The sequence below is a fragment of the Petromyzon marinus genome, chromosome 55 (genome assembly GCF_048934315.1).
Source record: "Petromyzon marinus isolate PM22_M1 ecotype Great Lakes invasive population chromosome 55, UKy_Petmar_22M1.pri1.0, whole genome shotgun sequence".
Lineage (NCBI taxonomy): Eukaryota > Metazoa > Chordata > Hyperoartia > Petromyzontiformes > Petromyzontidae > Petromyzon > Petromyzon marinus.
Window position 1 is genome coordinate 12,633,816 of NC_133721.1, and position 14,065 is coordinate 12,647,880.

The window sequence follows — 14,065 nt, forward strand, 5'->3', positions numbered from 1 at the left end:
CACACTCTCACACTCACTACAGAACAGGGGTAGAACACACAAACTCCACTCACACACTCACTGCAGAACAGGTGTGGAGAACACACAAACTCCACTTATCACTCACACACTCACTAGAGAACAAGGGTAGAACACACAAACTCCACTCACTCACACACTCACTGCATAACATGTGTAGAGAACACACAAACTCCACTCACTCACACACACTACAGAACGGGGGTAGAACACACACACTCCACTTATCACTCTCACTGCAGAACAGGGGTAGAACACACAAACTCCACTCACTCACCACAGAACAGGGTGAGAGACTACTCACACAGTCTGCAATCGAACCCAGGAACTTCTTTCTGAGAGGCAGAACTGTCACCACTATACCACCCTGCCTCCGATGTGGTGTGTGTATGCGATTCCTGTACGTGGGGTGTGTGTGACGTATATGTTTTGTGTGTGCCTCTATGTATTATTTGCAGTGTTTGGTGAACATGTCATGCGTGTGTGTGTGTGTGCGCATTTTGAGTGATGTTGTGATCTGTGAGTGGGTGGTATTTCTGTGTTGGGAGCGGTAGTGTAGTGGTTAGTGCACTGTGCTCCAACCCTGGCGACCTAAGTTCGATTCCCGCTCACGGCCAGCACCGGTGACAATCACCTCAACTTGTCCTGAGCCTCTCCTAGGTCGACTCGGCCTCAAACGAGTACCTGGGGAGACAAAGGCGGCCGTGCGTGGTTCTCGCCAAACCACTCCGTCATGTGGTGCGCCGTGCCAGCCTTCATAGGTGCCCGCAAACAGCACTCTCGCCAACAGTCGGTCTCTCTGGATTCCGTCTGTGTCATGTGCGTGCATGGCGTGCGTGCGATCCGTGCGTCTGTGTGCGTCCCCTCCGTGGTTCGACGCGACCGCGGTGGCACGCGCCCGCCCTCCCCCCTCCTCGCCCCGGCATCACTCGTGCCCTCCCCCCCCCGCGCACGCGCTTACGCACGCGCGCACGCACGCACGCGCGCACGCACGCACGTGCATCTGATGTCCACGTCCAGAGATCCACTGTGCTCCCACGTTGGCTCAGGCGTGGCAGTGGCAGCAGCTGCGGTGATTGTGCCGCGTGCAGTCGGGTGGGTGGGTCGGGGATGGAGTCGCAAGTCCCTCTCCTCCTCCCCCGCCCACCCCTCGCTCCCTCGCATCTCCCTCTCTCTCTCTCCTCTGCGGGTGCCTTCGCTCTACGGCGTTCACCGCGCCCGCCCCTCGTAACCTCCTGAGCCTCGTTCGCGCCCCCCCTCCCCTCTCCGCACGCCTCCCCTATTCAGCCGTGTGGCCGCGTGCGTGCGTGCGTGTCGTTACGCGCGTGTAGGTGCGTGCGTGGGGAGCGGTGGTGCCACGGTTAGCGCTGCGCTCCGAACCCGGCAGGGACCCGACTTCGGTTCCCGCTCACGGCCAACACCGGTGACGAGTGTCTGAATTGGTCCTGGGCATCCCCTAGGTCGACTCGGCCTCAAATGAGTACCTGGTGCGGCGTGTAAACATCGCCGCTGGGGAGACAAAGGCGGTCGGGCGTGGTGCTGGCCACCCACCCCCTCGCGTGCCGTGCCGGCCTTCAAAGGTGCTCGCTTACAGCGCTTGCCCCTACAGTCTGTGAAGGCTACACGAGGCATCTTTGTTCTTTGTCCGTGCTTGAGTGTACGTGTTGTCTGCCTGTGAGTGCGCATGCTGTCTGCGTGTGTTTTCCGAGTGTGCGTGTTGTCTGCGTGTGAGTGTGTGTTGTCTGTGTGTGAGTGTGCGTGTTGTCTGCGTGTGAGTATGTGTGTGAGTGCTCGTTGTCTACGTGTGAGTGTGTGTGTTGTCTCTGTGTGAGTGTGCGTGTTGTCTGCGTGTGTGAGTGCGTGTGTGAGTGCGCGTGTTGTCTGCGTGCGTGAGTGCGCGTGTTGTGTGCATGCGTGAGTGCGCGTGTTGTGTGCGAGGGCTACAGCCGCCCTCCTCCCCCTGGCTGCCCAGTGTGGTGAGCCAGGGTAATGAGGCCTTACATTAGATGGTGTGTAATGAGAGCCTCTCGGCGCGCGGGCGAACGGCTCGTGACAAATAGCCAATTCGCGCGAGAGCCGCGTGGGATGGCAAGGCAGAGCCGGCGTGTGCCAGTGTGTGTGTGTGTGTTGTATTTCGGGGAGCGGTAGCGCAACGGTTGCCGTGCTGCGCTACGAACCCCGGCGGCCCGGGTTCGACCGCCGCTCACGGCCAACAACCGGTGACGATCGTCTGAACCGTTCCCGGGCTTCGCCTAGGTTGACTCAACCTCAAATGAGAACCTGGTGCGGTGCGTAAAAGCATCGCCACTCGGGAGACAAAGACGTCCGGGCGTGGTGTTGGCCCACCCACCCTATCGTGTGCTGTGCCGGCCTTCATCGGCCCTACTCGCTAACAGCACTTGCCCCAACAGTCTGTGTGGGCTATACGGGGGTACTTTGTCTTCGTGGCAGTGTGAACGTGTGTGTGCGTGTTTGCGTGGCAGCGTGTTTGTTGGCGCGCGTGTCGCGTGCTCGTCGCGTGCTCGTGTGTGTGCGCGTGCGTGTGTGTCATGCTCACTAACGGTTAGTGCCCCTGTACAACAAGTAATCTCATAAGAGTGTGCATGAAAGTACGCCTGTTCCTGTCCCCCCTCTGTCGCCCCCCCCCCCCCCCCCCCGCCGGAATGAGCAAGCAGTGGGGCGGCAGCAGTGTGAGGGCCCTTTTGAGTCGGTGGCCTCAACGATAGTGCAGGCCACACGCTCGGCTCTGAGCCGTGGTGGCCTGGACAAGGCCGAGAGGATTTTGACACGCAACGCGGCGGTGGTCACGTGACGTGTGTACGATCCCTGGGGTACTGGGTTCGAATCCGCGTTTCAGCTGCCCGCAATTAAACCGGGTCCTCGAGCGATGGTGAGCTGCGCCCTTCCGCTTGCCGTGATTTCTGCCGCGGGCTCAATCGGCACGATACAACTGGCCGAGCCTCGTACGCTGACCCAAAATCACCGCGGGCTTATGCCGTACCCACCTTGGCAGTCTCTGGCGCCCACATTCGCGCCCCCCGCCAGGCCTTTGGCCTAGTCTCGGAAACCTCTTAACGTGCGCTGGGCGCCGCTGGTGTGTTTGTGTGTGTGTGTGAACGTGCGGGGAGAAGGCGTAGAGTAGTTAGCACACTGTGCTATGAACGCGGCGACCAGAGTTGCTGGGTCTTGGGCCCTCCCCGAGGTCAAATTAGCAACCTCAAATGAGTACGCGGTGCGTCGTGCGAATAACTCGGCACTGCAACGACAACGGCGACCGGGCGTGGTGCTGGCCACTTTAACCCCCTCGTGTGCCCTGGCCTGCCTGCATAGGTGCTACCCGCGAACAGCACTTGGCCCAGCGGGTCTCTTAAAGGCTACACGGTGGGGCGGGGTGGCGCGGGCTCTGTGTGCGTCCGTGCGCGCGTGCAGAGTGCTCGAACGCGTTCGGGCTCGTGGTGCACCCCCCCACGGAGAACGAAGATCACCTGTTCACGTTCCAGCTGCTGGCGGAGGTGGGGACCTCGCACAAGGCCGAGTGGCTCAAGACCTTGAGCCGGCAGGTGGCCAACACCATTTGCAAGCCCGACGCGGTGAGTCGATGCTCGCGCTTTGGTCGCGGCGTGCAGTGGCGATGCGGAGTGGATTTTTGTGGCGCCGATGATCAAATCCCCGCCCATGGTTGCTCGGGGGGGGGGGGGGGTCAGAGGGCATAGCCGTCCCGGGGTTCAAATCCAGGTTTCAAAAATCTGACAGGTGATGATCTGGTTGAACACGTAGGCTTTCGCTACCAATATATTTGTGATGAAGCTTTTTTTTTGGGGGGGGGTGGGGGTTCTGGATCACGTAAATGTTACCGTGTCGGACACCCACCTTCACCTGACACGGCCAATCGGGAAGGTTTTACCAAAAAACAAGAAGGCGTCTTCACAAATCTGGCAATCGCCTGTTGGTGCTGATTGTCATCGCCAGCGAAACGTTGTACTCGGTTGTAAATGTTGTTACATTCGCTCTCCAACACTCACAACTGGCGGTGCTGAAGTTGCAACTAATTGGCACGTTCTGTTCGCTGATCGGCCGTGTCGGGTGGAGGTGAGTGCACGACACATTTACGAGATCTCGAACCCAAATACCGCGAAGTAACGATCAATTTCCTGAACGGAATCGCGACCGACCCAGAATCTAATAATAGGGTTTTTCCCCTTTTTTCTGACAACAAAATGGAAACCTTTTTACGAGGATTCATGTCTGCATTAACCACAATACCTGCAGTCAAAATGCAAACAAAAAACATACTATGATAATATATGCATTGTCCTTGAAACTGATTGGTCCACACCAAGAGACGGCTTTTTTTAGCCTCGACCCAATTGGTGCTCGACCAGATGACGCCATCTCGACCAGATGACGCCATCTGGTCGAGCACCAATTGAGTCGAGGCTCAAAAGAAAGCCGTCCCTTGGTGTGGACCAATCAGTTTCAAGGACAATGCATATATTATCATAGTATGTTTTTTGTTTGCATTTTGACTGCAGGTATTGTAGTTAATGCAGTAACATGAATCCTTGTAAAAAGGTTTAAGTTTTGTTGCCAGAAAAAAGGGGAAAAACCCTGTTATTATATTTTGGTACTGGCAAAGGAGGTCTAATGATGATGTAGATGCTCGACCTAGAATCATGACGATCCGTGGAATCCGTCGCATTCTGACGAATGCATTCATCTGCTTCCAGCCGTCGTCTGCCGGCGATCGCCGCCAGACGGCCAAGGGTGCCTGGCCGCCGTCAATTCACAACTTTTAATCGCCGTTCACAAAAATCGGCCGTCTCATCTCTGCGACGCGGCCGCACGAAAGAGGAATGAGGATGGACGTACAGTGAGGGAAAAAAGTATTTGATCCGCTGCTGATTTTGTACGTTTGCCCACTGGCAAAGAAATGATCAGTCTATAATTTTAATGGTAGGTTTATTTGAACAGTGAGAGACAGAATAACAACAAAATCCAGAAAAACGCATGTCAAAAATGTTATAAAGTGATTTGCATTTTAATGAGGGAAATAAGTATTTGACCCCCTCTCAATCAGATTTCTGGCTCCCAGGTGTCTTTTATACAAGTAACGAGCTGAGATTAGGAGCACACTCTTAAAGGGAGTGCTCCTAATTTCAGCTTGTTACCTGTATAAAAGACACCTGTCCACAAAAGCAATCAATAAATTAGATTCCATACTCTCCACCATGACCAAAGAGCTCTCCAAGGATGTCAGGGACAAGAATGTAGACCTACACAAGGCTGGAATGGGCTACAAGACCATTGCCAAGCAGCTTGGTGAGAAGGTGACAACAGTTGGTGCGATTATTTGCAAATGGAAGAAACAAAAGAACTGTCAATCTCCCTCGGCCTGGGGCTCCATGCAAGATCTCACCTCGTGGAGTTGCAATGATCATGAGAACGGTGAGGAATCAGCCCAGAACTACACGGGAGGATCTTGTCAATGATCTCAAGGCAGCTGGGACCATAGTCACCAAGAAAACAATTGGTAACACACTACGCCGTGAAGGACTGAAATCCTGCAGCGCCCGCAAGGTCCCCATGCTCAAGAAAGCACATATACATGCCCGTCAGAAGTTTACCAATGAACATCTGAATGATTCAGAGGACAACTGGGTGAAAGTGCTGTGGTCAGATGAGACCAAAATGGAGCTCTTTGGCATCAACTCAACTCGCCGTGTTTGGAGGAGGAGGAATGCTGCCTATGACCCCAAGAACACCATCCCCACCGTCAAACTTGGAGGTGGAAACATTACGCTTTGGGGGTGTTTTTCTGCTAAGGGGACAGGACAACTTCGCATTAAAGAGACAATGGACAGGGCCATGTACCATCAAATCTTGGGTGAGAACCTCCTTCCCTCAGCCAGGGCATTGAAAATGGGTCGTGGATGGGTATTCCAGCATGACAATGACCCAAAACACACGGCCAAGGCAACAAAGGAGTGGCTCAAGAAGAAGCACATTAAGGTCCTGGAGTGGCCTAGCCAGTCTCCAGACCTTATTCCCATAGAAAATCTGTGGAGGGAGCTGAAGGTTCGAGTTGCCAAACGTCAGCCTCGAAACCTTAATGACTTGGAGAAGATTTGCAAAGAGGAGTGGGACAAAATCCCTCCTGAGATGTGTGCAAACCTGGTGGCCAACTACAAGAAACGTCTGACCTCTGTGATTGCCAACAAGGGTTTTGCCACCAAGTACTAAGTCATGTTTTGCAGAGGGGTCAAATACTTATTTCCCTAATTAAAATGCAAATCAATTTATCAAATTTTTGACATGCGTTTTTCTGGATTTTTTTGTTGTTATTCTGTCTCTCACTGTTCAAATAAACCTACCATTAAAATTATAGACTGATCATTTCTTTGTCAGTGGGCAAACGTACAAAATCAGCAGGGGATCAAATACTTTTTTCCCTCACTGTAGCACCGGTACAACGCTGCAAACGAGGCGGCCGGACGCGACCAAATAACAGTTTGGTCACTCGCAGGGAAAACACGACCTTACCAGGAATCGTGACGAGCCATCCAATCCCCGGGACTGCGGAGTTCCGTGGCCAGTGCGAGCAACGTCCGGCCGTTTCGAATACAATCTTCTTATCCCTGGCATCCATTCCCGCTCGTGTCAGCCCCTCCCCTCCCCTCCATCATCCACCACCACTAACCCACGCACTATTCCTGTCCTGGGCCATTCCCCCATCCGACTCTACATCCCCGTCGTATCCTTGGGGACGGGTGCATTATTCGCTAATTGAGCCGAGGCCTCGAAGCCTCTTCATTGCGGCGGTGAGGGGTGGATGGGGGAAGGAGGGGGGGGGGCAGTTATGGGGGGAGGGGGGGCGGTGGCGGTGGCACTCGGCCGTCTGGCTCGTTGAGCGTCGCCACGCGGCGCGAGCCGGCCACGCGAGCGTCCGATCCGGCGCCCGGGGGTTCGGTTTCGCGAACCGAATCGCGGCGACCGCTTTGCCCGCTTCTGAGCGAGCGGTTGCCCAACGAGGACTCGCCCGGGCATGCGTCCGAATCGCTGCGTTGTCGCAAGCCCGCCGGGCACTACCGCTGGGAATCTGGAGTCCATGGCAGGGTTGGTCTCTGTGGATGGGCAGGGTCCGTGTCAGTTTGGCTTGTCTATGTGAATGAGCATGGTTAGTCTTTTTGAATGTGCAGGATTAGTGTTGTAGTGTTGGTCTATGTGAATGTGCAGGGTCGGTGTTAGTCAGTGTGAATGTGCAGGGTCGGTGTTAGTTCATGTGAATGTGCAGGGTCGGTGTTAGTGTGAATGGGCAGGGTCGGTGTTAGTTCATGTGAATGGGCGCGGTCGGTGTTAATGTGAATGGGCGCAGGGTCCGTGTTAGTGTGAATGTGCAGTGTCGGTGTTAGTGTGAATGGGCATGGCTCAGCAGGATCCACGTCGTGCGTTGTAGGGGGACACCCACGCCTCATTTGCTCTCGGTCGCCATTCCCCGCCACCCCGAACCCTTGCCATCTCGGCCTGCGTGCGTGCTCGCACGCGTCCCTGCGTTTGAGCGCGGTCGTCAGTTTGTGCGCGCGTGAGCAGAGCGCGCGTGGGCAGGTGCGCACTTGTGAGCACACGCTCGCTCGCTCGCTCGCGCATCGTCTGATGACACGCGCTCGATCGAGCACGCGCACGTGTCGGCGGCCGGCGTTTGCGTATGCGCTCGCACGTGCAATTCGAATGCAGATCGAGAGATTTAATTGGTGGGAAACTTGGTAAATTATCACCCTCGGAGCACGTGCAATTTCTCACACTCGGTCGCGAAGAACGGTTATTGGTTCTAATTGGTCGCGGTTAGGTTGTACCGCCGCCGCCCTACCGAGGGCTGTCTATGTTCGGGGGGGGGAGGAGGAGGGGAAACTAAAATTAACGCTTCCAGTCGATGGATGAGAATCGGAATGAGGGTGTGGGTCCCTTTCGCTAAACGGGGGTGTAGTGGACCGGAGCGTTTACCCCGAGCGCTCGCGCTCGTCCCCCCGTGAACGCGAGTCGCAGGGGCGGATGCTCGCTAAGTCGCCGCCCGCTCGGTGCTTGGCGATCCTGAACCGTGCGTCGTCCCGGCTCGCTGTGCTTGTGAACGGCCGCCCGAGTACGGTTACACTCGCTCCGTGCGGCGGCGGTAGTCGGAGTAGATGCGGTGCAAAACAGAAGGGGTACGGCAAAGCGGGAAACCGCACGAGGAGGCAGCCTGCCTGCCGAGTAGCGCGCACAGTACACGCGCACACACAGTACATACGCAGTACGCACACACACTCAGTACACGCGCACACACGCAGTACACATACAGTACACGCGGTACACGCAGTAGACACACAGTACACGCGCACACATGCAGTACACACGCACACACGCAGTAGAAGCACACAGTACACACACAGTACACGCACATAAACAGTACACACACAGTACACGCACATAAACAGTACACGCACAGTACACACACAGTACACGCACAGTACAAGCCCAGTTACAAACGCTGTACAATGTTGTCCCACGTCCGACCGCATAGCCCCGTCTGAGTTCATTCAAACCGCATAACAGAGGCGAATATTGAGTAGAAGTTTGTTAAAGCAACGTGCTGCGAACCCGGGTGACATCACTGGCGATTTGTGAACCAGTGCTGGGCCCTCCCCTAGGTCGATTCGGCCTTAAACGGGACGCGGTGTGTAAACGTGGAGCGCTCAGGAGACGGCCCGGGGGTCCCGTGTTTACACCACGTGTCTGTACACCGCTGCACTCGCCTTCATGGCTTCTCACTGACGGCACTCTGCCCAATGGTCTGCGTAGGCTACACGGGGGGTCTGTATCTGTGTGTGTATCTGTGTGTTTGTGTATCTATGTGTGTGTCAGGCGTAGGCGACACGGGGGATCTGTGTGTTGTATCTGTGTGTTTGTGTGTCTCTGTGTGTGTGTCAGGCGTAGGCTACACAGGGGGTCTGTGTCTGTATCTGTGTGTGTGTATCTGTGTGTGTGTATCTGTGTGTTTGTGTGTCAGGCGTAGGCTACACAGGGGGTCTGTGTCTGTATGTGTGTGTGTATCTCTGTGTTTGTGTGTCAGGCGTAGGCTACACGGGGTGTCTGTATCTGTGTGTGTGTCAGGTGTAGGCTACACGGGGGGTCTGTGTTTGTATCTGTGTGTTTGTGTATCTATGTGTGTGTCAGGCGTAGGCTACACGGGGGATCTGTGTTTGTATCTGTGTGTTTGTGTGTCTCTGTGTGTGTGTCAGGCGTAGGCTACACAGGGGGTCTGTGTCTGTATCTGTGTGTGTGTATCTGTGTGTGTGCCAGGCGTAGACTACACAGGGGGTCTGTGTCTGTATCTGTATGTGTGTATCTGTGTGTTTGTGTGTCAGGCGTAGGCTACACGGGGGTCTGTGTCTGTATCTGTGTGTGTGTATCTGTGTGTTTGTGTGTCAGGCGTAGGCTACACAGGGGTGTCTGTATCTGTGTGTTTGTGTATCTCTGTGTATGTGTCAGGTCTAGGCTACACGGGGGGTCTGTGTCTGTATCTGTGTGTGTGTATCTGTGTGTTTGTGTGTCAGGCGTAGGCTACACGGGGGGTCTGTATCTGTGTGTTTGTGTATCTCTGTGTGTGTGTGTCAGGCGTAGGCTACACGGGGGGTCTGTGTGTGTATCTGTGTGTGTATCTGTTTGTGTATCTGTGTCTGTGTGTGTATGTGTGTGTATCTGTGTGTGTGTCTGTGTGTGTATCTGTGTGTGTATCTGTATCTGTGTGTGTATCTGTGTGTGTGTCTGTGTGTGTGTCTGTGTCGCAGGAGAGTCTGATTTGTCCGATCAACCCGGTCGCGATCGACGTGAGCACACGTGCGGTGGACAGCACGCTGAGCCGCGCCTCCCGTGCCATCAAGAAGACGTCCAAGAAGGTGTCGCTCGCTACGCCACACTCGCCACTCCACACTCGCCACTCCACACTCGCCACACCGCGCCCGCCACTCCACGCTCGCCACACCACACACGGCCGTCACACCACACACAGCCGTCACACCACCTACCGCACACAAACACACCCCGACCACACAGCACGCACACCTGTCACACGACACCCCTGTCACACGACACACCTGTCACACGACACACACCTCTCGCACACAGTGACCGCCCACCACGCACACACACTGATCACACACTAACCACACACTAAACACGCCACACACACACACCTGTCACTCACCTGCCACACATGGCTGGCTGACGACGAGGACGATTGCGACGACCGCTATCTCGTTGCTGTGGATCGAGCGTCACGCTCGTCGGCTGCTGTACGGCAGCGCGGTTGTCACGGGTAAACAGATCTGTTTGCACGAGGCACCGCAGCGTCCGGAGATAGCGCTTGCATCCTGACCTCGCCCGCCGACGCGTCTCCCCTGATGTCCACGCGACGGAGCGACCGCTTCTGGTCTATTCCGCAATGGGCCTCCGCCCCCCCCCCCCCCCCCCGAAACCTCCCTCGCTGTTTCCTCGGCTCTCCTAAAAAATGTTCCTTGTCAACCCCGCTGTGTCGGCGACCCACCTAGTTGCTTCCCCTGGCGGGTGGGTGGGTGAGTGAGTGAGCTGACGGGTGGATTAGTGAGTTGGTGGGTGAGTCGGTGGGTGTGTGGCAGGGTCGCTGTGTGGCTGGGGTGGCTGGCTGGGTGGGTGAGTGGCTGTTTGAGTGGCTGGCTGGGTGGGTGGCTAGCTCAGTGGACAGCTGGCTGGGTGGGTTGCTTCTTTCCTCTCGTTTCCTGACTCGGTCCGTCTCCCATTCCCTCCCGTGACCTCCCGTGTATTTCTGCGTTTGCTACGTTCTGTGGATGATATTTATCTACTTACTGCGGAGGGTCCAACTAAGTTTCTCAGTCGATGGGCGATGTCGCGACGTGGATTCCCAATCGAGCAGTGAATGGGTTTTTATTTTATTTTTATTCAACCAAATTCGACCGTGAAACCGGCACGCGTGCCCCCAACCCCTTTTAGAATTACCTGACGGGATCTTTAACGTGCACCGTGAATCAGAGGAGGGTGGGCGCGTCGTGGTGCGTTCATGGTTATTAAACCCGCCAGCATTAACCAGGGGTGGCCGTGGGGATTTGGAACCGCAAAGCCTCTGCAGCAAGCCACGGCTCGGCACGGTGCCACCGCCGTTGTCCTGACCGTCGGGGCGGATGTGCTGGAACCTTTTCACGCAAAACGAGGTGAAAACACCTTTTTTCGCCGAGACATGGCTGTGGGAAATGTTATCCCCCCCCACCCTCCGACCATCGATCGTTTATAAGCCAGCCGTGGATCTTTACACAAGGAAAGGCCCTGACATTAAGCTCTCTTCTTTTTTTTTGTCAAATTTGGCGGCCGCGGTACGGGGGAGGAAAGCAAAAAAAATATTATCACTAATTTGCGGAAAATAGTGGGGGTTGACGTGGGGTGTGGCACCTCACCGTACAGTAAGTAAATAATAGCCTCGCGTAAAAGCAAATCAAACAAAAATATTCATTTTCCAGAAAATGAATACACTTTTTAAATAACAGTTCTCATACACACACACGGGGCGACGTCTGCAGGGCTTCTTGATTTGTTCAATCGCGAAACAGTCGCCCGCAGGCGCCGGACGCACGTGCGGAAGAGCGAGCTTCAGAGACGGTTACTGCCCACCCAGCGCTCGCCACCCCCTCGCTCTCGCTGTCCCATCGGAGCCGCTACCCACAATGCACTTCGTCGGTGCGCCTGGGCCGGAGTGCCAAGCGGGGCTTTGGTCACATGATTAATTTTTTGTTTTATTGTAAACGAAGAGAGTTACTTAGGTCATGATAGTCGTTTTGCCCTTTGGAGGGCATTAGAAGTCTGCTTTCTAATTGTGTAGGCCATTTTTTGTAGATTAAACAAAAAAAACCGTTAACTAACTGTTTAAAAGTTTTCATTTAGAATTTGGGAAATGTTTCAAATTGAACATTTTCCTCGGCCGAGTGTTTCAGGGCCTTCTGTGCCCTTCTCTCACCGGACGTAGAGCGCGTGTGACGTACGTCCACTTTGCGATCGGGGGGGGGAAATAAAGGCAGCGCCTTTGAGGCCCCCACATCTCCAAGCGTTCACCCGAGGCTTGAATTTCCAGCTCGCGCGAGATTAAGGCGACGATTTGATTTCGATTTTTTTTCGTTGAAACTCCACGGCCGCGTGGTGGCGGGGTGAAAAAAAAATCCCAGTTCTCCTGCGAGGAACCCGCAGCCTTTAGCCACGGTGACGGCATCCCAGTAGCGAGCCGGTGATTTGTCACCGATCGGTGGCGCGGTTCAATCCTTGGAAAGTTTTGATGGTCGTGGTTCCCCCCACCCGCCCCTCTGACTTTTTACCTTCGGTCTCCTACTCTCGCCGGTTTGGCCGCGCTCTCTTTGCCCGAACGCGGCATCGAGCGATGATTTGCACGTCATTTTCGCACGCCGTGAATGTTCGGGACGCCTCGTCGATGATTCGAATTGAATCACGCGACCAAAGCGCCGCTTGGCACTCCGGCGTTCGTTTTGGAGGTGTCCCGGGGTGGTTTAGAGGTCAGAACGCTGAGCAGGCACAGGCGAGGGCCTGCGTTTGAATCCAGGTTTCGGCCTGCTGAGATTTTATACCGGGTTCTCAAACGCAGGAAGTTCGTGGTCTCAAGCCGGTCACCCAGCGACTTGAGAATCGCAATTATCGCCTCAGCACTCGTGCGACGAAGCGTCAGCGTCAGGTTCAGTCGGGGAAACCGCTGCCTCCCAACACGTGAACCAGAGGTCACGTGATAGAGATGGCCATTTATGCGGGCTATTCTGTAGTTTGGGGAGTGGGGGGGGGGTATCAACACTGTTCTGCGAGCGATCGGAATGGCGAGCACATGGGCCGCAATTTCCTGCCACCAATGTCCTCTTTACGATATGGCGCTAGTGGGGGGAGGGGGAAGGGGGGGGAGAGGGGGGGTCCCAAAGGATTTAGGGGGGGGTGGGTGGGGGGGGGGGCCTTGCCAGGTTTAATCTGGGCCAGCAGAGCTGCCGGGCAGCGGGAGCCTTGAGAGTCTTTACGAGGCCGTGAGCTGCCTCGTAAATAGCCACCGCTGCCGTCCCACGGGCATCTCTATCCTTTATTTATTTTTATGATGCGGGGGTCGAGCGGGAAGTGTGTGTGTGTGTGAGCGCGCCCGGGTGTGTGTGTGTGTGAGCGCGCCCGGGTGTGTGTGTGTGTGAGCGCGCCCGGGTGTGTGTGTGTGTGAGCGCGCCCGGGTGTGTGTGTGTGTGTGTGAGCGCGCCCGGGTGTGTTTGTGTGTGTGTGTGTGAGCGCGCCCGGGTGTGTGTGTGTGTGTGAGCGCGCCCGGGTGTGTGTGTGTGTGTGTGAGCGCGCCCGGGTGTGTGTGTGTGAGCGCGCGCGCACGCCGTGTTATATATGTGCATGCGTGCGTGTGTGGCCAGCATGAATAATCTTCCCACGCCGGTTCTGATGCATGGCCCTCTGAGCTCGCTCGCAGCGTAGGTCGCATCGCCTCCACCTCGCCACACCTCACAGCTACCCCTCCTCCCCGCCCTCCCTCCCGCCTGCAACACCTGGCAAGCCCCCGGTGCTCACCTGACCACATACGGATCCAGACTCAAACCCTGCTTAGCTTCTGACGAGATTGGGTGCCTTAAATATAATAATTGGTGACATTTGGAATTTGCTCCATTCCTGTAGCCCAAGGCTATCAAAACACCATTATGTTTCACAGACAGGTGTGTTGTTGTGTGCTAGTAGGGGGCCGTGTTTCTCGGTGGTTTTACCCAAGTAGGTATGTTGCAGGTAGTTGTTCAAATTTGGATCCTTCACGTCGGCGGTGCTAATGCTTCATCGTGAGTACCCCCTGCAGTGTGTAGCAGGGCGGCCGCTGGGCTCACGCCACACCTCTCCAGCGAGCGGTGATCGCGCTATCGCTGAGACGGCGTCACACCGAGTCACGCAGCGTCACGTGGCGTCACGCAGCGTCACACCGAGTCAAGCAGCGTCACACCGAGTC

General features: G+C 55.6%; 1 protein-coding gene across 3 annotated transcripts in view; it reads left to right on the forward strand.

The window, feature by feature from the left end:
* The window catches only part of ECT2 (epithelial cell transforming 2), an 85,961-nt gene that overhangs the window by 53,652 nt on the left and 18,244 nt on the right, over positions 1–14,065 (forward strand). For all 3 annotated transcript variants that reach the window (XM_076052367.1, XM_076052368.1, XM_032975179.2), the window contains 2 exons: positions 3,448–3,608; positions 9,840–9,947. In XM_076052367.1, coding sequence (XP_075908482.1) covers positions 3,448–3,608; positions 9,840–9,947 — 269 coding nt within the window. The remainder of the gene's footprint in view (positions 1–3,447; positions 3,609–9,839; positions 9,948–14,065) is intronic.